Below are 21226 nucleotides of genomic sequence, written 5' to 3'. Positions count from 1 at the left end.
ATGCGCGAGAGCACCTCGAATCAGCCGACTAGTAGCCGGTTCCAAAGATGCCTCCTCACGGTCGCTGACGTTGCGGTCTGGAAACGTGACTCGGGTGTGAACTGAGCACAGAGATATGAATCTTAGCATCTACCAGATACAAATGGATAAAGATGTAAATGGGCAAACAACGGGTTAATTGGGCACACCCACTTTTTGTGTCCCGCTTTAATGGGAATCAATTAGCTTTAGGTAATCAGTTAATTAAGAGTTCTTGCAGATCACTTTATCAGCGGTAGTCCGATGTCGTAACATTTTTTTAGGGAGTGAATCACACCACTTAAAAAACAAATACCCATTAAACAGAATTCGTGGCCCAAATTTGCATGTGAATCCTTTTTTTCCGATTCGGTAAAAAGTCCCCCAAGGGGTGTTTATTATGCTGAACTTGCAATTGGGTTACTTAAAATGCAGAATGCTTAATTGGCAGAGCAATTGATGGAAGGAAGTTACTAGTTTTTATGGAACGCTTACAATGTATAGAAAATCAGCGATTTTTATGGCCAATCAACGGCGAATGCAACAAGCGTTGAAGTAGCTAAACTGCCGACAATTATTTTTATGAAAGCAACTTATATTATTAAAACCATTAATGTTTTAGTTGCTCATGTTGTGATAAACATTGAATTAAAATTAGATTAAATTAAGTACAAACTACTTGTTGTATTTACTTCTAATGCCTGTTTATAATTTGTTTAATGTTTGCTTTTTAAATAAAAAAAGTCGTTCTTTAGCCATTCTTGATTTCATAAATTAGTTATTTAATGATCGAGCTGTCACATTTTTAATTCTAATTAAATCAAATTCATATAAATGCAAATAAATGCGGTAATGACGTGACGGTTATGGCAGCTCCAAATTCTTTGCCCGCATCGCAGTTTCAAGTTGATTCTTGTGCGGAACTCCCATGATTCGCTAATTAATAGTCAATTAATTGGAAATAATATGATTTTCGGATTCGAATTCGTATTCGGATTTCTGAACATTCGAATGTTCCTGGCTTTCTTTAAGCATTTAATCAATTAACTGCTTAGCCTTGGTACTGCAAACAATGATCGACTTCCACACTTGTCATCTACTTACGAAGTCCATTTTATTCTAAGATTTCAACGAGTTCAACTGCATTTGTTAGCAACTATTGGGTATTTATTGAGTAATGATCGACTTAAAAGTCAGGGGACAGGCGCCTCAACTGCAAATTTTCACACTGACTTCGTAATGGGCTTCTGAGCTTCTCAACATGACGGCTGGCATATATGCTAGCACTAGAGCAATCCCTCTCACATAGTTAACTCCATGAAGACCGACTAACTGACAGCTACAGCATCGAACTACAAATTGCATCTACCATATGCGATCCTCGGTCTATTGGAAATTCCATTTTTAATTGCGATTCTACTTTCGCACGATACAAAGTTGTAATAAATCACAATCACTCTGGGCCACAGTCTCCTCTAACTTAACCAGTCATAAATTCGACCATTTCGTAGCGAATTGGAGGCGTTGGTAGTAATAAAGTTGTAACAACATTCAGAGTCAAGTTCAAATATTAATTGGCCTTTAAAAGGCAATGCTGATTGAAAACAGTTGGATGTGAGAAACACATCAAAAAAAACACAACAAATAGTCAGTTTCCCAAATGATATATGACTTATAAATTTCGATATATTCTTGGTCCTGCTGTTCAGGAATATATTGTATGTGTTTTAATTTGTTTCGTAGACTATACAATGTTAGTTGAGCAGCAAAACAAAACCTCTATGTCATTCTTGTATTCACCATTTCACAGTTTTATGAAACTATTAAAGCCTTTCTTCAACTTCATATGCGTCTTTTAAGTAGTTGATATACACACTTTACTTTGAGAAATATAACACATTTATTATGAACTGATTCACTCATTCATACTAAAAAACAAACTTTTTCTTATATATTTTTTCTTATTTCTTCTTATATTTTTCTTATATTGATTTATCACCAAGATTTTTAAATTTAAACCGATCCGAGGACGAAACCATTTCCAAGCGACTTTCTAGTTAGGCTTAATCAGCGAATATCTCACTTTCCTCGAAACGCTGTTATTTGTGTGTCATACGAGGGATTTCCAATAGTCTAGTAGCTAGAATAATAACAATCATAACTGTGTGTTTTGCCTTCCAATTAGTGAGTACGGGGACCGCCAGGAATTTCATTTCATTTCCTACGTCACCATTTGTTGGTCTGCTAAAAATGGCGACCAACCTGAAGCGATACAAATTCTAATCTGGCATCCAAGCACACACACACACACACACACACTATACGGATATAGGTGTATGTATATGTAGTATGCTGCGAGCGGTAATTGCAGCGGCTGTAAGAGCAGGAACTGGTTTTTTTTTCTGTCATTCTTCGCCAACCGACTGCGACTGCTCAGCCCGCGGCGACTGAGACTGCGGTGGATCGGTCGGATATATAAGATAGTCGGGTGCTGGGATTCTGATTAGTCTGCGAGCGCCGTTTACAAGTACATAGCACGTTAAGTTGCCAGAGTGCGTATCAAGTTTTTTTTGGCTGCCCACCAAAAATCAAAAGTGAAACGCAAGTGAAGTGACCAAAAAGGAAGTTTTCAAACTGGTAGACTCACTTTAAAGTCAAAATTAATTAAAAATAAATAAAGGTCAAAATAAACGTGCTTAGTGTTAAACGGCCACAGATAAACATTTGAAAGAGCGAGATACAACAAACTGTTCAAATTAATCCAAGTAAAAGAATTTTTCAATACCCACGGTACGTATACGTGATAATCAATTATTTATTAAGATTCGGTAAACTTGCTTTCCCCAAATTAGCATGCAAATTGGTTTGGCATGCATGTTGGGGAGCTGTTAACAAAATAATTCTCGCGTAATTTAATGGTTAAATTAAGTTCCTCAGTATGTTACGAAACTTGCATCATTTCCGACAGAAATTACATAAAGTTTATTAAGCTGAGAATAATACAAAGAATAAAAAAGAACAACAAAAAAATGCAATTAGTTTTAGCTAAAAATTAATGGATAGAACAAAACTGTTTTCCCTCGCTTCACTCGACGGAGAATCTTTGTGGGCTAATGTTCTCCTTGTCATAATTGTTATTAATTATTCATTTTAGGGTTTTAAATTTCAGTTTGTTTTAAATGCCAAGATGAGACCTGCTTTGGATTTCAGAGCATTAAACCAGTTTAATAAAACTCGTCAAAATTTAAGGAAGTAAGCGAAAAGCTTAAAATAAAAAAGGAAACTTGATTTGCTAAACGGCTCATTCCTTGAGAATGCACTCGAAATGCAAAATGCAAACAGAACTCAAGGCGGGGCTGGGTTATAAAAGGTAATGGCACAGGGGGCAAATATAATTACCGCAGCTCTAAAGTCAAGATTGAAACCTTCCTTTTTCTTAGAATCCCCTTGCAATTACAGTTGTTATCTTAGCGTTTAGCACCTGGCTTGTTAGACAAACCATCGACATAATAAATGCTAACATAAGTATCCAGCAATTGACATTTAATTTGTCTTAGCGAGCTCAACAAATCGCTTGCCATACATCTGTGAACTGTTATTAAGAGCGGCCAACTTATGGTACCAGCCATAGCCAGCGGTGGTGATGGATTTATAATTGCAATTGAGTCATTGGCCAGGGCGATCGGCTATTAATTATGTTAAGTATGTGCTAAACGAGTGTTACAAGTGCTTTTTATGGTGCACAATTTGCATTTGCCGATTTGAACTGGGCACGCTAATGAGCACGAGAATTGATTCCCAGATTGACGTAAGATCTCTTTGCAGAGATCGTTAGTTTTTGCTGGATTCCTGTTCTTAAGTGCAGTTTTTTTTGTTTTTTTCTACATATGTATACGGCGACTTGTCATCCAATTGACTCACAATCGGAAATACTGCGGAAAACGACAGCGGTGGTGGGGAAAAATCCCCACTCAGGCAAAAAACAGATCACACTCACCGGGGACGACCCCCAATGTCGTGCAGATGCAGTGCGCCCCACCATGGCTTAAATTAGGCGCTTTTTACTCAATTAAGCAAATCAGTCACAGCAAAATAAAAAATAACAACAAAAAGAAAGAAAACATAGTAATACATCCAATAAAAGAGCAGATTCGGACTTTGGCAGGGAGAACAGATGTATTTTGATTTGACCACCTCCCACGACGGTTCGACAAATTAATTAGCCACGCTCTTTGGCATTGCGAGCGGCGGAAACATTTGAGATACTAGATAAACCCAGCGACCTTAGCCAATGTTGTTGATCTGGCAAGTGCAACAGCCAACTGACTACCAACAGTCATTCAACCCGGCCGAAACGCAGCCAATAATTATGTAAATTACAAATTACATGGCACTGGCTGGCTGATAATTATGGAACGATTTTCCAAAAGCGCCAGAACCTCAGTACATCGGCAGAAAACAATCTAACGCAAATGCAACCTTGGGCGGAAAATTGTAAGCAACTGTAAGAGTGTGTTTGTCGGTCTTAAATGCTTTTCAATCGAGCTACTGGCTACTGACTACTGGCACCTTAGTTTTTAATGGTTTTTGTTTTCGTTGATTTAATGGCAACAGGGGCAAAAGTAATAACATTAAATCAGCCGCATGGATTTCACCTCATCAACGGAGGCAGCGAAGGTGAACAGAAGTCGCTGGATGCATTAAATCGATGATGTGAAATGCCAAGAACCAAAGGGGCTCAAGAATGCACTCAAATGGCGGGACCAAAACAATGGACTTCATCAGCATTGTATGCAGATACGATATATGTGTACTTACTATATATGCTGCTGCAAACATATATATGGTATAGAGTAGGCAAACATCGCACAGGTTATGTATGCAAGTGAACAAACTAATTGGACTCACACGGCGCATACGTAATGGGCGCTTGGGAAATGATTTCTGCCCAGCCTTGAATTCGTTACGTATACGCCCCGTAAACCGTTGTAAATTACTTGGCTGCCAAAAAAATGTATGCCAGCCGAGAATCAGAACCAAGCAAGTCCAAAAACCAGAACCAGAAGCCAAGCCGCAACAATTTTCAGCTCTTTGATATTGCGCAATTGAAGTATAACTTGTTTTCGAACTTTGGAGCTGCCGCAATGGTTACAACTAGCCTCCACCTTCCACTTCCACTCCATTTCCTCCTCCATTGGAGAAGAAGCGGAAACAAATAAATAATTTATACAGCAGTGGCCCAAGAAGCTTCCTGACCACCTTGCTTTTCCCAGTGGCTAACGCCTTTTCTGCTTCCCCGATCCGGAGTCTATTTAATGAGGTCTCAAATCAAATGAAATCAAATTTTAAAACCAAATCAGAGATTAACATTAGCTAAGGCCAGGGGTACGGGTAATTGGCGTTCTTGGGCCAGCAGACTTACTGCTTGTCTTCATGTTTTGGATTAGAGCGCTTGACATTGGAGCCAAACAGAATCAGATATAGGTAGTAGACACTGTCTCGGACATACTCACACACACACCAGAAATGGTCGGCACAATGACATTTTAACTGGGTTTTATGACACGCCAATGGAACTTAACGAACATGAGCATAAGGTTGGCACAGCTTAAAGACCTCCAGCAATCTTGGGCCGGCGTTTGCCTCAATTTTATGGCGGCACGTCAAATAGGACGGAGACCGGTGGCTCGGGCAATTGGCTGGCTTAATGCAATTAACGAGAGTTAACATGCCGCATTCCGAGCGGTTGTTTAGGCTTCTAGCCAAGTCCAACGACCAAGCTATAAAATTTCAACAAATTAAATTCTTTCAAGACGAAGAATTTTTAGGTTAGTAACTTTGAAATAGAAATGTAATAAATATTTACATACTCCCATCAATATTATATACTAGACTTCCAAAGCCGGAAAACATCTCAATCTATAGTAGAAGCCCACATAGATTAAACCGACCGTAATTAGTATCGACAAGCAGGTGGCTATGCTAATGCATTAAGTAAAAATAAGTAAGCTGAAGGAGGGACTCTGGTATCATATTAAGCAAACCTGTAATGAAAGTATGACTGATAGGTTAGGGAAAAATATGGTGCTAAGCGTAGAGATAAAAACGTCGCCATAATTTAAAATTACATGTGGCTGTTGCTAAGCATTTAAGTAGCAATGAAAAACCAAATAAAAAAGTTGCATTTTGCTACTAATTTTAATTAACCAAGTAGTCTGGAAGATATTTCTTGAAGTGTGGATAAGATATCGGTAGATGTTCTTCTAAACATTTATCTTGGAAAATAAAAATTGATTTTAATATGTATGCATTACGTCGATAAATATAACCATTACCTGCTTTGAATACTCATATATAAATAATTTGCATTCTTGTAAAGAAAAAAGATTAATAAAAATTCTTATCGCCCCTAAACCAACAATTAGTAAGTCATTAAAATAGCCAACTAAATTCTATTCTAATTATCATCAATTTTCTACAGCTTAAGAGAATATTATTTAATTAACTTAATAATGCTCACCAGAAGTCATCCATTTAAGCCAAGTCCAGTACTCATTCATTATAATGGTTTATTGTGTGAGAGCTCCATTAACACAAAGTGTTATAAATATGCATGTATGAATGAATTTAATTGCCGCTACAAGGCAATAAGCCAATAACCCGCATTGCATAATAAAAGTTAGAAAAGATGATGCAAGTTAGGGAATCTCCGAGTGATATGCTAAGTAGAATGAAATCCTAATTGATTTTAGCTTAAAATTTGCATATTTAGTGTTTATTTTATAATACTTGTTTTTAAATCCCTTCACAGTTAAAATAAAATAAAGATGGGTTCGTTGCCACAATTGTCGATTGTTAAGGGTCTGCAGCAAGACTTTGTGCCGAGAGCCCTGCACCGCATCTTCGAGGAGCAGCAGCTGCGGCATGCCGACAAGGTGGCTCTGATCTATCAGCCGGACACTCCAGGACACGGTATGGCGCCCAGTCAGAGCAGCTATCGCCAGATGAACGAGCGGGCAAACCGAGCAGCTAGGCTCTTGGTAGCCGAAACCCATGGCCGCTTCCTGCAGCCGAACAGCGATGGCGACTTCATCGTTGCCGTATGCATGCAGCCCTCTGAGGGACTGGTCACTACACTGCTGGCTATCTGGAAGGCTGGAGGAGCATATCTCCCCATCGATCCCAGTTTCCCGGCGAACCGTATTCACCACATCCTGCTTGAGGCGAAACCCACTTTAGTGATACGCGACGACGACATCGATTCTGGGCGTTTCCAGGGAACTCCAACACTTTCCGCTACGGAACTGTATGCGAAATCCCTTCAGCTGGCTGGTTCCAATCTACTCTCAGAGGAAATGCTACGCGGTGGTAATGACCACATCGCCATTGTACTTTACACCTCGGGCAGCACGGGTGTTCCAAAGGGAGTACGGCTGCCGCACGAGAGCATCCTTAACCGGCTGCAGTGGCAGTGGGCCACTTTTCCGTATACGACCAATGAAGCAGTAAGCGTTTTCAAGACGGCTCTTACCTTCGTGGACTCGATCGCCGAACTGTGGGGTCCGCTGATGTGTGGTCTAGCCATTCTGGTGGTACCCAAGGCTGTAACTAAGGATCCACAGCGATTGGTAGCCCTGCTGGAGCGTTATAAGATCAGGCGCTTGGTGCTGGTACCGACTCTTTTGAGATCGCTGCTTATGTATCTGAAGATGGAAGGAGGCGGAGCAGCTCAGAAACTCCTTTATAACCTGCAAATATGGGTCTGCTCCGGGGAACCCCTATCCGTGGCTCTTGCCAGCAGCTTCTTTGACTACTTTGATGAGGGAGTGCACCGGCTGTATAACTTTTACGGATCTACAGAGGTGTTGGGCGATGTCACCTTCTTTGCCTGCGAGAGCAAGAAGCAGCTGAGTCTGTACGACAATGTGCCTATTGGTAAGGTTAATCCCTGACTCTTAGCTTCCAGTTTATGAACCAAGTCTTAATTCCTCATCTAATAGGCATACCTGTTTCGAATACGGTTATTTATCTTCTGGATGCTGACTATCGCCCGGTGAAGAACGGCGAGATTGGTGAAATCTTTGCTTCGGGGCTCAACTTGGCTGCTGGTTATGTCAACGGACGCGATCCCGAGCGCTTCCTAGAAAACCCACTGGCTGTGGAAAAGAGTAAGTTTGCCATTTCTATATGTGACCATTGTTAAGGCTATATTTCGGATGATATAGTTTTCCTAAAACACTGGAACGGAACTTTGGAATCTTTTCACTACAGTTTTTAATCGACTTATCCGTTTGTCTTTCTAGAATACGCTCGTCTCTATCGCACTGGCGATTACGGATCCTTGAAGAACGGCAGCATTATGTACGAGGGACGCACCGACTCCCAAGTAAAGATCCGTGGACATCGCGTTGACCTTTCCGAGGTGGAGAAGAATGTAGCCGAGCTCCCGCTCGTGGAGAAGGCCATCGTTTTGTGCTACCATGCTGGACAGGTAGATCAGGCTATCCTGGCGTTTGTTAAGCTCCGCGATGACGCACCCATGGTCACCGAGATGCAGATGGAGGCGCGCCTCAAGGACAAACTGGCCGATTACATGACGCCCCAAGTGGTCATTTTGGAGCACGTTCCGCTTTTGGTGAACGGCAAGGTTGATCGTCAGGCGCTACTTAAAACCTATGAGACGGCCAACAACAATGAAGGTGACTCTAGCATTGTCCTGGACTTTGATTATTCCCAGGTACCCGAGGATCTGAAGCTCACGGCTCGGGATCTCTTCGAGACAGTGGGTGGAGTAATTGGTCGCTCTACTAGGGCAACTTTGGCTCCACACAGTAACTTCTATGAGCTGGGCGGCAACTCCCTGAACTCCATCTTCACGGTGACCCTGCTGCGCGAGAAGGGCTACAACATTAGCATTTCCGAGTTCATTGCGGCCAAGAATCTGGGCGAAATAATCGAGAAAATGGAAGCCAATCATGATGCAGTGCAGCTCGAAGAGGAGACCTTGAACGCCTGTCCCCATCTAAAGATGGAGGCGGTGCCTCTACGCCTGGAGCACCGTCAGGAAGTCATCGAGTGAGTTTACTGATAAATATTTCGAACACTTCAAATTTGAATACTAATTACTTAACACCTTTTGCAGCATCATTGTGGCTAGCTTTTACAATAAGGCCGACCTGGAGCAATGGCTCAAACCTGGAGTTTTGCGAACCGATTACAGCGATATCCTGAACGTGAGTTGATCATTTTATACCCCGAAATTTTATATAGCTAAATATTAATCTCGTTATAACTCTGAAGGATATTTGGAATGTGTTGGTGGAGCGGGATCTTAGTTTCGTGATCTACGATCGGAACACGGATCGCATCATTGGCACAGCGCTGAACTTTGATGCGCGGAACGAGCCCGAGGTGGACATCAAGTCCAAGCTGCTCATTGTCTTCGAGTTCCTTGAGTTCTGCGAAGGTCCAATTAGGTAAGTTAGCCTTTCAATCACCCCTACTCCGTTTATTTACTCAATTCGTATCCTTAACAGGGATAACTACCTGCCAAAGGGCCTCAACCAGATCCTGCACTCGTTTATGATGGGCACCGCCGAGAAACTGAATCCCCGTGAGAACATCGCCTGCATGCACTTCATGGAGCACGAGGTGCTGCGGGTGGCCCGTGAGAAGCAGTTTGCCGGCATCTTCACCACCAACACCAGTCCGCTGACGCAACAGCTGGCCGACGTCTACCACTACAAAACGCTCCTCAATTTCCAGGTGAACGAGTATGTGCATTCCGACGGCAGCCGTCCCTTCGGAGATGCTCCAGACGAGCAGCGCGCCATCGTCCACTGGAAGGAGGTAGCCAAGTAGGACAACCCGGTGGACTTGTCACCAAACCAGATCTGCAGCGAATTTATCACGCACCACGTATTATATTTAACTAGGATATCGTACCACCTAGTATTAGCCCTAGGCATAGTGTAACTTAGCGAGAAGTTTCGTAAGTTTGTGTTGACTAGTTGTAAGCTTCCGATTTCGATACAATTAAAGAAACAACAATCGATAATTAACGACAATGTTGATTGATTCCACAGGCAATCACTTGACCGTGGGCCAGACACTTTCCAATAATTGATAGAAATTCCTAATCCAAGTTGGATTGTTGAGATACTTGAGTTACTTGTCTTGTAACAGAAAATTCTTAAATCAATTCCCATGTAATGTCACAATGTCTTTGAAATTCCAGTTAGACTAAGAATTCATGGTAATCAAATTGATCAACTGATCGAGTGTTTGGGTATTTAAATTGAAGTTTGCATGACCCACATTTACCAACTTGAGAGTAATGAAGTACCAACGTTATTTTAAACATTTAAGCCATAAATACATATGCTAGTTTTATTGTTTGTCTATTACACACTTCAAGATTTAAGTTAATTTTGCTGTGGTTGCTGCGGCTCATACATATATATCTATATCTCTATATATTTTTATTGGATTTCTAATGAATAACGAGCGCCGATCAGCGTCTCTAAATTTTATGCTGCTTGGTAAGATAATTACACACTTTTTACTCGACAATAATTACATAAGCTAGATACACTATATATATGCAGATTTGAAATGCATGAGTGTGTGCATATGTTATGTGTGTGTGTGTGCTTATGTGATCTGTCCGAACGTTCACTTCTGGCCCATCCGCCCTTCCAACTGCTCTCCAGTGAAGCGTTCAGACAGAGATGAATATGTCTGTGTGCTTCGATGGATGGATGATTGGGTGCTTGTTTGTGGATGTGTGAACGGGCATGTTTAATAAATGTTTAAGCGCTAGCCTTTACTACATACTAAACAACTGTACAGCTAATTTACCTTAATTATTAAATAGTTTCATTATTTCCATCAATTCTTAGGGCGCTTTGCTGACTGCGGGAGGGCTGAGGGTGGGGAAAGGAGAGAGGTTTTTAGTAGCCTAATTAGGGGCGGCAACGAAGCAGCCCGTGCAAAACGGATGACAAATCAAAAAATATAATCCATAATCCATATACGCAAGTTCGGCTTCAGCCTGGCTGTTCATGTTCACTTGGTGCTGCGAACTATGCGTATGACCCTTGTGGACTATGAGGCGGCACTCTGATCCTGTAGCCTGTAGTTCTGGAATGTCTTCCACTCGCCGGTGTTGTAGTCCAGCCGGATGTGCGACTCAACCAAGCACAGTGCAGTGTTGCCGTCCTCCTGTCGAACTTTTTCCTGCGAAAATTAAAAAAAAAAAAATATTACTTCGTGATAAGAACAAAAAAGAACAAATTTAAAAAAGCATTAGACTTGAAATTAAAATTCAATTCCAAAAGAGTTATGTTCCGAATTTATAGTTGTTCATCTTATTTTGGATTTACATTCGAACACACAAATAACCTTACCTCTGTTTCGCCCAATTTGATGACCAGCACATTTTCGGTATTTGGGCGCGGGTTCTCGCGTAGACCCGCCATAAATCCGAGAATAAGGGCTTTGTCCGGTCGCGAGACGCGATTTGCCTTGCGGAACATTTCATGTGCCTTATGCACGTGCTCGTTCTAAAAGAACGTACAAAGGTTAAATCAGGTTAAGACATAACTAATATAGTGAGCTTACAGAAAGCGAAAGACCACGACGCTGTGGTGCCTGCTGCGTCTGTTGTTGCGCAGCTTGCTGCTGCTGTGGTTGCTGCTGCTGGGCCTGCACCTGAACTTGGACAGTGCGTGCGATGCCGGCGTTTGGATTGCCCGGCTGGCCACCGCTGGTTGTGGAGGTGACCAAACGCTGCTGCAAGGTCGGAGCCGGCTTTTGTTGAACCAGTATTTGTTGCTGCTGTTGACGCGGCTGCTGTTGCGACGCCGGCGACGCCGTGTTCGATTGAGTAATAATCGTACGCTGCGTACTGCCCGGCGCCGCTTGCACCTGCACCAGCTGCGGCTGCTGGCCCGGCCGTTGTATTAGCGTAAGGCCCTGCGGCAGCGTGGTCAAGCCTCCCCCAACGTTGGTCATCACAGGCCGAATAATTGTCTGTTGCTGGGACTAAAATAAATATTATTAGTTTTTCAGATGTTAAAAAGAATAATAATCTATGGATAGATGCTCAGCTTATTACACTTACATTGCCAATGACGTTGGTGGGTTGTTGCTGCTGCACAATGACGTGCTGTCCACCAAGCGTACTGGTTGGTATCAATGTGGGCAGGATCTGTTTTCCTGGCTGTTGCTGCTGCAACTGTACACCACTTGAGGGTGTAGTCTTCACCAGACTAGGCGGTCCAGCCGTGGTGGTCATCAGCGTTGTGCTGCCGAGACCCTGCAGGTTGCCCACATTGCTAATGGGTATTTGCTGGTACATGTCGCCGCCAATGTTGCGCAGTATAACGCCCTTCTGAGTCAGAATGATGGTCTTGTTCTTTCCGGACGTAGGGGACACGTTTAGAGCTGACACGCCACTGGCGCCTACTGCCCCAGTTGGCTGCATCAGGACCTGCGACAACTTTGGCTGCTGTGTTGCCGTTGTATTGGCCACGATCGTGTGTTGCGGATGTGGTTGTTGCTGCTGCATCTGGGCCTGCATATGCTGCTGCTGAGCAGCTTGAGAAGCTGGTTGGATTGTCACTGGCCGATTGGGTAGCTGCACGTTTTGAATATTCAGGGTGTTCGTCTGTCCGGGAGAAACCATTGCCGCTGATGTGGCCACCAGGGGCGGAGGATTCGAGGACACCATTGTGGTAGCCTGCTGCGGTTGGGCCTGGCGAAGAGGTGTCATCACCACACTCGACGAGCCCGAGGTTTTTAGCAATATCTTGGTGGGTGTCTGGCCATTTCCACCAGGAGTTGTGGCTTGGTAAACCGTCGTTGTCTGCGGCAAAGGACGACTGTGTGCGAACGAGGTAAGCGTTGGCAACATGGGCTGTTGCTGCTGAATCTGTTGCGGTTGTTGTTGGGGTGTTGCCAGTATGTACTGCGTCTGTGGCTGCTGCGACTGCTGTGGCAGCTGTGCCTGCTGTTGCGTCTGCTGTTGGATTTGCTGGTGCAACAGCTGCTGCTGCTGTTGTTGCTGCTGCTGTTGAGAAGCGGCCGCTGCACTCGAGGTTCCAGCCTGTTGTTGGGCACGCTTCGCCGGTTGAATAATGGTCTGCGATATGATCACCGGACCGCTGTTGGTGGCCGTCTTCAGCTGGCTCAGAGGCATCGTTTTTATGGCTTGCGACGGTATCGTCGTGGTAGTGGTGGGGGTGGTACTGCTACTGGGCATGGCCAATGCCTTCTGTAAGCAAACAGATTAAAGTCGATTAGTAAACTATATTTTAAATCTTTATATAAGTTATGTATAATTATATAATTAGCATAAGCAACGTCCGCATATCTATTAAAAACAAAAATTCTATAATAAGTACTTACCGCTCTTTGAGCGCTAGGCGAGGATGCCAAGATAACGGGCGTTGAGCTGTTGATCAGAAGCGGGGGCTGTGACTGCTGTGGTGTCTGCTGAAGCTGTACCGTTTGCGGCTGCTGCGTCTGGGTCTGGCTGCCACTGGGTGCTGCTGCTGCGGCAGCCGCTGCTTTCGCCTTGGCAGAGGTTATCTTTACAGAGATATTATTGGGTAAATTGGCCAACGGATTGGCAGCCTGACGCAGTTGCTGCGGGGTGAGAAGCGTCGTCATAGTGCCCGCACTCGTTGAGGGCGAAACGCCGGTGGCTCGTAGCATAGGCTTGATGTCCAACTTTTCCATTTTAATAGTGGTATTGCCCACTGTGGTGGTGGTGCCTGTGCTTGTAGTGGCTCCATTATTTTGCCGCTTCTGCGGCGAACTGCGAATGAGCAGGTGCGGGGTGCGTTGAACCAAACTAGGCGGCTGCTGCTGGATGATAACGCGTTGCTGCTGTCCCTGCGTCGACGGAGAAGTCTCGATCTTTTCCAACTTTATATTGGCGGGGACTATTATCTCCTCGCTCTTGATCTCGATCTCCTGCTTGATTCGTTTTGGGGTGTGATTGAAGCTGTTGTTATTGTTGTTTACCTTCGCTGCGGATTTTGGAGCACGAGGCGTCTTCAACTTGACCTCTGCTGTGGGTTTTCCGGGTTGGATATCCGCTACGGATGTTGTATTAGCCTGGGCAAAGTCTAGAGTGGCTGTAGCGTACTCCGGTGTCTCGGGGTCGCATTCCATGGCTGTTTTGCCAGTCAACTCCTCGTCCTGTGGTTCTTCCAGGCTTCCAGAGCTCTGGTTGAGTAGTTGTGGTTCCATTTTGATTTCGAAACTGTTGTTAGCCGACGTTGGCGTGACTGGTGTTTCTCCTCCACTGGCCGTGGCACCGTCCGTTGGCGAACTGTCGCCAGTATTGGTTGCCGCTGCTGTGGCCGCAGCAGCAGCTGCTGCCGCCGCCTGTTGCTGCTTTTGTTCCTGTTTCTTTTGCTGTTCCTCCAGTTGCTGTTCGCGCTTCCGCTTCTTCGCTGCCGCATAGCCTAATGGCTGTTCGGTGAACTCGATCAGCTTAATGCCACCATCCTTGCGACCAGCGGGCGTGCGACTGAGATTGGGTCGCTGGGCGGCATTTCCCGGCACAGTGGCCGAGCGAAATCCCGTAGTAGGCATCCGCGATGGGATTCCCTTAAGCGGAGTGGTGTCCGTCATCTTGCGGGGCATGCCACGAGATCGCAATGGAATCGTTGGTGCCGAAGCCTTCTTAAGAGAAGACTGGGCATCCGCGGACTTGTGCAGCAGCTCTGTGCGCAGCTGGGCACTCTTGGGCTTTCGCTTCAGCGTGAAATGCTTCACGGGAGCGGGCTGCTGGCCCACCTATAATCAAAAAACATAATTAGTTAAGCTTAGGTACTAACTTTAGTAGTTTGTATACCCACCACTGAGATCAGCGCGTTCTTGTTTAGGTACTGGCACTCAAGGGGCAGCATGCCCAGGTCCGAGTGCTTGGTAACCAATCTGCGCAGGTCGTTGACCATGTCTGTGAAGATGGGACGCGTGTCCTCGTAGTCGGAGATCTCTGTGTTCAGCGAGCTGGTGGCCGGGAAGGTCTTCATCGTCTCCGCTAGCATGGAAACCCATAGCTCTGAATCCAAACCGGCCACCTCGATCACCTCTTCAAGCTCCGCCTTCCACTGCAAAGCGCATTGAAATTTTCAATTAGTGGAGAAGTTAATATGGGCACACCGAGGCCTTAATACCCTTGCAAATAGAGTTTATTAAAAAACATAAAAGTCGGATTATGATACTATTTAGCGTTTGTTATTAAAGTCTATTCTTATTAGCTTTATATTCAAACAGGTGATACACAAATGAATCAATCCTCATTTAAAAAATAATTTAATTGTCTTATATTATATTATAAATCACCAAATTATCTTCTTTACTGTGTCACAAAAGTCTGACAAAATTCAAAATACTCCCTGCGAAGGGTATAACAAACAAATGAATCCGCGAGCCACCCACAACAGCCCACTCTCACATACGCACACACACACCAAGATTCGCGAGAGAGAAATACACGCACAAGTGTAAAATTGAGAAATGTGTACACAAAAGTAGAAGTGGCGGGAAACGTTGCTAATATTTATTTTCACCAGTTAGCGAAATCAACCGCTTTTTAATTGCAAAAAAAACTGAGAAATACACTTTGTAGCACCCTCCAGCTGATGGGATTTATAATAATAGTTAAGTATTTACACATTTTCCGCACTTTTTCACCAACAGCAAGTGTACGCTGTATACGTGTGCGCGCGGGTGGCTGTGTGCGTATGTGTCTGTATGTGCGTTTGCACTGGTGTACTTTTTTTCCATACACCAACGCCATTTGATTCGATTTGATTTTATTTCTTTTGATTTACCTCCTCCACCAGACGGCGCGGAATGTGAAGGAAACTGAGGAGAAGCTTCAGCTTAACCTGCGTCTGCAGATCGGGAAAACATTCCTTGATGTTTCGTAGCACCTCCTTGTTCAGTTGCGAGCAGATGGAGCCGTTTATCCACGAGTCGTTCGAGGTGCCCAGTTTATTATGCAGCCACAGTGATGTGTCGCTGTCCCTTACGTTCGCCATTTTTTAACGCTTACGCCTAACCGCACGCGGGGCACACACTGCTCTTTATGCCAAACGCTGACCCGCCCTGTTGCACGGCACTGTTTTATTGCGTTTTTCACTTTCCGCCGCGCTGCACGTCAACAAAACACACGGAAAATCCTTCGAAAAAATTGTAATAGGAAGCGCACGCACACATCAAACGCACGAAAAAAGTGTTGCCACATGTCAAACAGTGTGCACAGCACAGTGTTGTAAAGCGCCGCCGTTAACAGCGCCCCGCACAGTGCGACCGTATGGTGCAGGACTGGAAAATGTCGATTAACTATCGATTCATTTCTTACGATTGATGGTTTTTTGGTGGCAGAGAGGCGGCAGAGAAAATTAATACCGAAAGGTACGCCGCCTGTTCACTGATCTAAAAATGAACAACAGCTGATTGAAATGGAACTCATGAATGAAGAAGTACCAAAAACCATTTCCAAATCCCCGAAAAGTGGCATGTCCACGGGTGGCAAAATACTGATAGCTGCTACGGGTGGTGTCGGCATTGGGCTATCGATTGTGTGCGCCTCCTTTGTGGCTCCCGCATTCCGGAGGATTTGCTTGCCGTATGTTCCAGCTACCACCGAGCAAATACAGAATGTCCTTAGCTTTCTGCCCAAAAACGCGGGCGGTAAACTGTTGGACATTGGTTCCGGAGACGGGCGCATCGTAGTGGGTGAGTTGGTGTCACTAGTTGTATCTCGTAAAACACCAACAATTATGTAATCCCCTCCAGCGGCGGCACAGCACCATAAAGCTTTAAGGACAGACGGCGTTGAACTGAATCCATGGCTGGTCTATTACTCCCGTCTGAATGCACTACGACATGGCGTCTCAAAGCAAACTAGATTCTTTCGGCGGGATCTCTGGAAGTTTGATATCAAAGACTACAACTTCGTTGTCATTTTCGGCGTGGAGCAAATGATGCAAGACCTAGAGCACAAGCTGATCGCTGAGTGTCCGCACAACACAAAGATTATTGCCTGTCGCTTCCCACTGCCCAACTTGGAGCATGTAAGGATAATCGAGGATGGAGTAAATACAGTGTGGTTCTATGACCTCAACAAAAGTTAGCGCAACAGTTATTAAATTGGTATTTTTATTGTTTTCCACGTTAAGAAAACGATGAGATAAATGCTAAAAGGGCTGGTCAGTAATACAAACTTTTACCTTAAGGGAATACAAAAAAGGACGAGGTCGAGACGAGAGAGGCTAGCGCTGCTAGCCGGAATACCAAAGATAAAGGAACATTAAAAGTGGAGGCAGTGGAGCTGGCATCCAGAAACGCTAGAAACGACGACCCATATAAATGCATTTGCTTGCTTCCTCACGATAGACATCCACAAAACCAATTCTTGAGTAAAAATTCACCTGGCCAACGTCTTGCTCGGGGACACACACGTGAGCTCCAAAACAACCATTCGCTCGCAGGGCAGCCAAGAGCACGGTGAGCATCCGCTTGGTAATACCAGAGTCCCTCCCCTCTGCCTCTCTCAAAGTTCCCGAGATCAGGACGGCCGGAAATGAGCCGCTTACCTCTATCGGACACTGCTCTAGAGCCAAGTTGCCGCTTATGCCATGAATCTTGTCCACAAATGAAGTGACAAGCTGCATTACCTCCTCGTCACCCTCCTGTGAACAAAGATCCTTGGGGTATTTCTCGCGCAGCTCGGTGAACCAGCAAAGATCCAGGTTACGCCGGAATATGTTGACGTCCAAGGCCGCACAGGAATAGCCAATTATACTGTTATTCTCATCGTAGGCAACAATACACAGCTGAGGACTGAGGGTGAGATGTCCACCTATCAGTCCATCCGCCACGATGTTAGCCACATTTCCTGGCAGAGGAAACTGTATGGGATTGCCTCCGTCCACCTCTTTTTGCCACTGCAAATACAAACGGGTGCACACATCGTTGACGTTCTGCTCGTCAGAGTTGCAGTAGGGCCGGAGAAGATAATAGTTCGCTGTGGGTTGTTCAGGAAGCTTGTACACAAAAAGGTCGTTTCCCGAATCCACGGGCATTAGGCGCTGCAAATCCGCAATGAGCCCGCCTCTAAATACCCACGGCTCCTGGTCACCAGACATGAAAGCCTCCTTCCATCCTTTGCTAAACCCTGAAAGTTTTTCAATATATTGCCATATTACAGCTTGGAATACCCTAATGAAATACGATTGCACTCACAAGTATAGCTGCCCTCTGTGTAGGAAGACGTGTTTTGTGGGAAATGACCAAGAGCCAGCCACTTGACATAGCAGTTGAGCAGGGAAAGGGCTCCAGAGATATCCCACACATAAGAATACAGCTCATGGCAGATCTCCTTATTCTCACAGTTAGCGATTTTGATCAGCAGCTTTACAACGGCGCCACACAGTTCGTCAAACTGTTCACACCGATGGTTCCACTCGCTGACCTCCGGTTTAGTTGCCTTGATTCCATCGTTTCCGCCAGCAACAGAACGGTCCTGCAGTATCACATTGGCGTTGGCCTTTAACCAATTGAACTCAATCAGCAGCTTTAGGCCACGGCTACCGTGTTCAAAAGGTAAATAAAACAAATCGCAGAGCAGACCCAGATCGTCAACGGTTATTCTTTCACCGACGGTTATACTAGAAGGAGAAACATTTTTAGCTATAGAATTTTTCGTAAAGTTTCTTACTTATTTTCGATGATCCTATCGGACTGAGCTTCGTTTTCTTCGCGCATCTCCGCATTTGATATCGGCGATGAAGTTCCACTCTCCACATGCATACTCTAGAAGACAAAAAGTAGAATAAGTAATAGTTTCCCAGATCCAGAATTAAACGTACATGCACATCGTTCACAGATTCCATAAGAATATCGTCGGCCACCAGTTTAGTTATCTCTTCCTCCCTTGGAGAGACCTGAGAGGCTATGCTGCTGCTACACTCCATGGGCTCATTGACTCCGCCACTCATTGGACTCAGACTGGCATCATCCAGCATTGCGTCGACAATAAGACTGGCCACCGCTTCGTGCTTATCCTCTAAGTCCACCTCTACTTCAAGCCGCTCCTTTGTCGAATCATTTTTTGTTTCAATTTCATTGTCGTTAAACGCGGCATTGTCCAGATCCACTTCCACAGATGCTTCTACACTTTTCGTTTCCATAATGGGCACGGGAACAACGGAGATGGGTATCTTTTTGGGCAGTTCAATGTTGCTGGCAGCTGTGGTCGGAATGGGATTAATTATCTCGTCGTTCGTGATCACTTTTGTAGGCGACACCAACGAATTCATCACTGGATTTGAGATGGGTGTCAGGGAGGAGGTCACAACGCTGTAATGATTGATTTAACTTGTAATAATTCCGTTTGCACAGGACATAACTGTTATTTACCAAACGTCAGCCAAGGCTTGCAACTGGGTGGTGTTAACCTCTGGAACCGTCCTCGAACTCGTCGAAGTGGTTGTGGTAGTGGTGAGACTCATGCAGGTGTTAATGGAAGGTATAATGGGAATGATAGGCATGACCATTTGAACTTGCGGTTGGGGCTTGGTTATGGGTCCCCAGGCCTCCTTTTTCATAAAGAATTCCGGCAGCCATTCCGTAATAGCGTTCCTTTAAAATATTCAAAAGTAGCTAGTTTGCTTAAATGTTGCTGTCAAATTCACTCACTTTAGAGCCACGCGCGGGTGGTAAACGTTCTTTGAAAGAAACTCCGTCGGAAGGTCATCCTCGTTTTCAGTCTCCAGTTTTATGTCCGCGCTCAGCGAGCTGTTCACCTTGGAGTCCATCTTGCAGCGCGACCAGAAGGCTAGTGAGTGAATGGCAACAAAATTTCCGTAAAACTCGCAGTTTGGATTGGTCATAACACCCCGAAGATGCGGGATCAACTCCGGCGAGCGACCACTATAAGGTCCTAGAAAGACGCGTTTCTGGTCGTAGTCGTTGGCATGCAGATTATCCCAGATACACGGTGGACGACGCAGCACCTCAGTAATTTCTCGAATCGACTCAAGCGATATGGTCTTCGAGATAACCTTATCTCCAGTCCAGAGAATGTCGATCTCATTATTCAATTTCGAGCCTAGGGTGTTGAGGTACTCCGACTCCTGAACGGTGGGCACAGCCCGCGAGGCGCAGTACTGGGTCGGACAGAAAAGAAATTTGGGGCTGCCCAGGTGCGAGTATATCTCATTGGTCACCGAGACGTGGGCGTTGGCAAAGGTCTGGAAGACCTCCTTGTCCGCCTTCGAGAGCTCTGACTCAATGTCGTCGAACAACAAGGCGTATGCTTCACAGCCAAACTGCGAAACCTGATCCAGCTTTCGTTTTAGCGTGGCTATTTCCTTTGGACTGCTGTAGGTCATGTCCAGTCCGGGCGATAGGGCGTAGTAAAAGGTGATCCCCGCTTCCTTGGCAGCCGCGATTAGACCTAAAATGAAATAATTTTACCGGAGGATTTATACAGTTCAAAGGTTAGTTACTGGACAGGTGATCCGCCTCCTCCACGGTGTACAGCTCTCTCCAGTAGGCGCGGTGCTTGTAGTCGTCTTTCGGCGCGTACATGTACGACGGACTCGAGCCCAGACCCATGGACTTCAGCTTTCGGAATAGGTCCTTCCGCTGCTCCGTGGTCCACGGCCGGCCGTAGAATCCCTCGATCACGCCGCATATAAACTGCCGTTGGCCATCGGCCTGGGTGCCCGCTTCATCTGCCATTTTTAAAAGGCCAGGGATTCGGATGTGGCGATTGGACAGAACCGAATAAGTCTTATTTTCTTCTCAGGATTTATATATCGATAGTCTTATTTTCTTCTAAAAATGTATATATCGAAAAGACCGGACAATGTACACCCCCGAGATATCGATTGCTTAAGGAAATCGATGTTCAGATACTCATCTTAATTTTATTGCCGATGCAACCCAATTTAACATAATAATTTTTACTACTAAGTGGGAAATTCCTTATTTATACTTGCCTGGGAAATGTGACTGGAAACGCTAGTTGCAAGGACTTTTATAATTAAAGGATATATTTCCAACCGTTCAAAGTTGCCGGATGAGCAAATAACCTAATCAGTTTGTTAAATGTCTCAAATTGTAGGAAATTAGATAGTCCAAGGAGTTCAAAGTACAGAAGATAAAGAAGTTG

At 44.8% G+C, this 21226-nt stretch overlaps 4 protein-coding genes across 5 annotated transcripts; 2 read left to right on the top strand and 2 right to left on the bottom strand.

The window, feature by feature from the left end:
* Positions 1–2538: 2538 nt before the first annotated feature.
* Positions 2539–10079, top strand: LOC108110238 (mycosubtilin synthase subunit C). Its single transcript, XM_017219226.2, has 7 exons — positions 2539–2808; positions 6830–7953; positions 8019–8186; positions 8322–9093; positions 9161–9251; positions 9319–9494; positions 9555–10079. The coding sequence occupies exons 2-7, from the start codon at positions 6846–6848 to the stop codon at positions 9877–9879; spliced, it is 2640 nt and encodes an 879-aa protein (XP_017074715.1). The 5' UTR covers positions 2539–2808; positions 6830–6845; the 3' UTR covers positions 9880–10079.
* Positions 10080–10389: 310 nt separating this feature from the next.
* LOC108110209 (negative elongation factor A) lies at positions 10390–16328 on the bottom strand. 2 transcript variants are annotated; one of them, XM_017219184.2, is made up of 7 exons: positions 15873–16328; positions 14892–15146; positions 13429–14829; positions 12143–13294; positions 11641–12063; positions 11427–11582; positions 10390–11256 (listed from the first exon to the last, which is right to left on the bottom strand). In XM_017219184.2, the coding sequence occupies exons 1-7, from the start codon at positions 16080–16082 to the stop codon at positions 11125–11127; spliced, it is 3729 nt and encodes a 1242-aa protein (XP_017074673.2). In that variant the 5' UTR covers positions 16083–16328; the 3' UTR covers positions 10390–11124. The 2 variants fall into 2 exon arrangements, with proteins under 2 accessions (XP_017074673.2, XP_017074674.2); XM_017219185.2 differs by having other exon boundaries at positions 12143–13291.
* Positions 16329–16417: 89 nt separating this feature from the next.
* On the top strand, positions 16418–17185 carry LOC108110212 (ATP synthase subunit C lysine N-methyltransferase). The gene is made up of 2 exons (XM_017219187.2): positions 16418–16782; positions 16843–17185. Exons 1-2 carry the CDS (start codon positions 16506–16508, stop codon positions 17178–17180), a joined length of 615 nt encoding a protein of 204 aa, XP_017074676.2. The 5' UTR covers positions 16418–16505; the 3' UTR covers positions 17181–17185.
* A 3-nt stretch (positions 17186–17188) lies between these two features.
* Positions 17189–20874, bottom strand: LOC108110211 (protein O-GlcNAcase). Its single transcript, XM_017219186.2, has 7 exons — positions 20559–20874; positions 19747–20506; positions 19468–19689; positions 18918–19407; positions 18767–18861; positions 18292–18716; positions 17189–18223 (listed from the first exon to the last, which is right to left on the bottom strand). The coding sequence occupies exons 1-7, from the start codon at positions 20791–20793 to the stop codon at positions 17394–17396; spliced, it is 3057 nt and encodes a 1018-aa protein (XP_017074675.1). The 5' UTR covers positions 20794–20874; the 3' UTR covers positions 17189–17393.
* Positions 20875–21226: the final 352 nt, after the last annotated feature.

The sequence above is a fragment of the Drosophila eugracilis genome, unplaced genomic scaffold (assembly GCF_018153835.1).
Source record: "Drosophila eugracilis isolate 14026-0451.02 unplaced genomic scaffold, ASM1815383v1 contig_974, whole genome shotgun sequence".
In the NCBI taxonomy this organism is placed as follows: Eukaryota; Metazoa; Arthropoda; class Insecta; order Diptera; family Drosophilidae; genus Drosophila; species Drosophila eugracilis.
This window is presented reverse-complemented; position numbering and strand designations above follow the sequence as displayed.

Excerpts from the sequence above, each read along its gene's own strand:
- LOC108110211 (XM_017219186.2), bottom strand. The coding sequence starts at position 20,793 with ATGGCAGATGAAGCGGGCACCCAGGCCGATGGCCAACGGCAGTTTATA. Across the intron at positions 18,862-18,917 it reads AATCTGTGAACGATGTGCAT|AGTATGCATGTGGAGAGTGG; the intron begins GTACGTTTAATT and ends TTTGTCTTCTAG. Across the intron at positions 18,224-18,291 it reads CACAGAGGGCAGCTATACTT|GGTTTAGCAAAGGATGGAAG; the intron begins GTGAGTGCAATC and ends AAAAACTTTCAG.
- LOC108110212 (XM_017219187.2), top strand. The coding sequence starts at position 16,506 with ATGGAACTCATGAATGAAGAAGTACCAAAAACCATTTCCAAATCCCCG. Across the intron at positions 16,783-16,842 it reads AGACGGGCGCATCGTAGTGG|CGGCGGCACAGCACCATAAA; the intron begins GTGAGTTGGTGT and ends AATCCCCTCCAG.
- LOC108110238 (XM_017219226.2), top strand. The coding sequence starts at position 6,846 with ATGGGTTCGTTGCCACAATTGTCGATTGTTAAGGGTCTGCAGCAAGAC. Across the intron at positions 7,954-8,018 it reads GTACGACAATGTGCCTATTG|GCATACCTGTTTCGAATACG; the intron begins GTAAGGTTAATC and ends CTCATCTAATAG. Across the intron at positions 9,252-9,318 it reads ATTACAGCGATATCCTGAAC|GATATTTGGAATGTGTTGGT; the intron begins GTGAGTTGATCA and ends ATAACTCTGAAG.
- LOC108110209 (XM_017219184.2), bottom strand. The coding sequence starts at position 16,082 with ATGGCGAACGTAAGGGACAGCGACACATCACTGTGGCTGCATAATAAA. Across the intron at positions 15,147-15,872 it reads CGCGCCGTCTGGTGGAGGAG|TGGAAGGCGGAGCTTGAAGA; the intron begins GTAAATCAAAAG and ends TGCGCTTTGCAG. Across the intron at positions 11,583-11,640 it reads GTCGTGGTCTTTCGCTTTCT|AACGAGCACGTGCATAAGGC; the intron begins GTAAGCTCACTA and ends ACGTTCTTTTAG.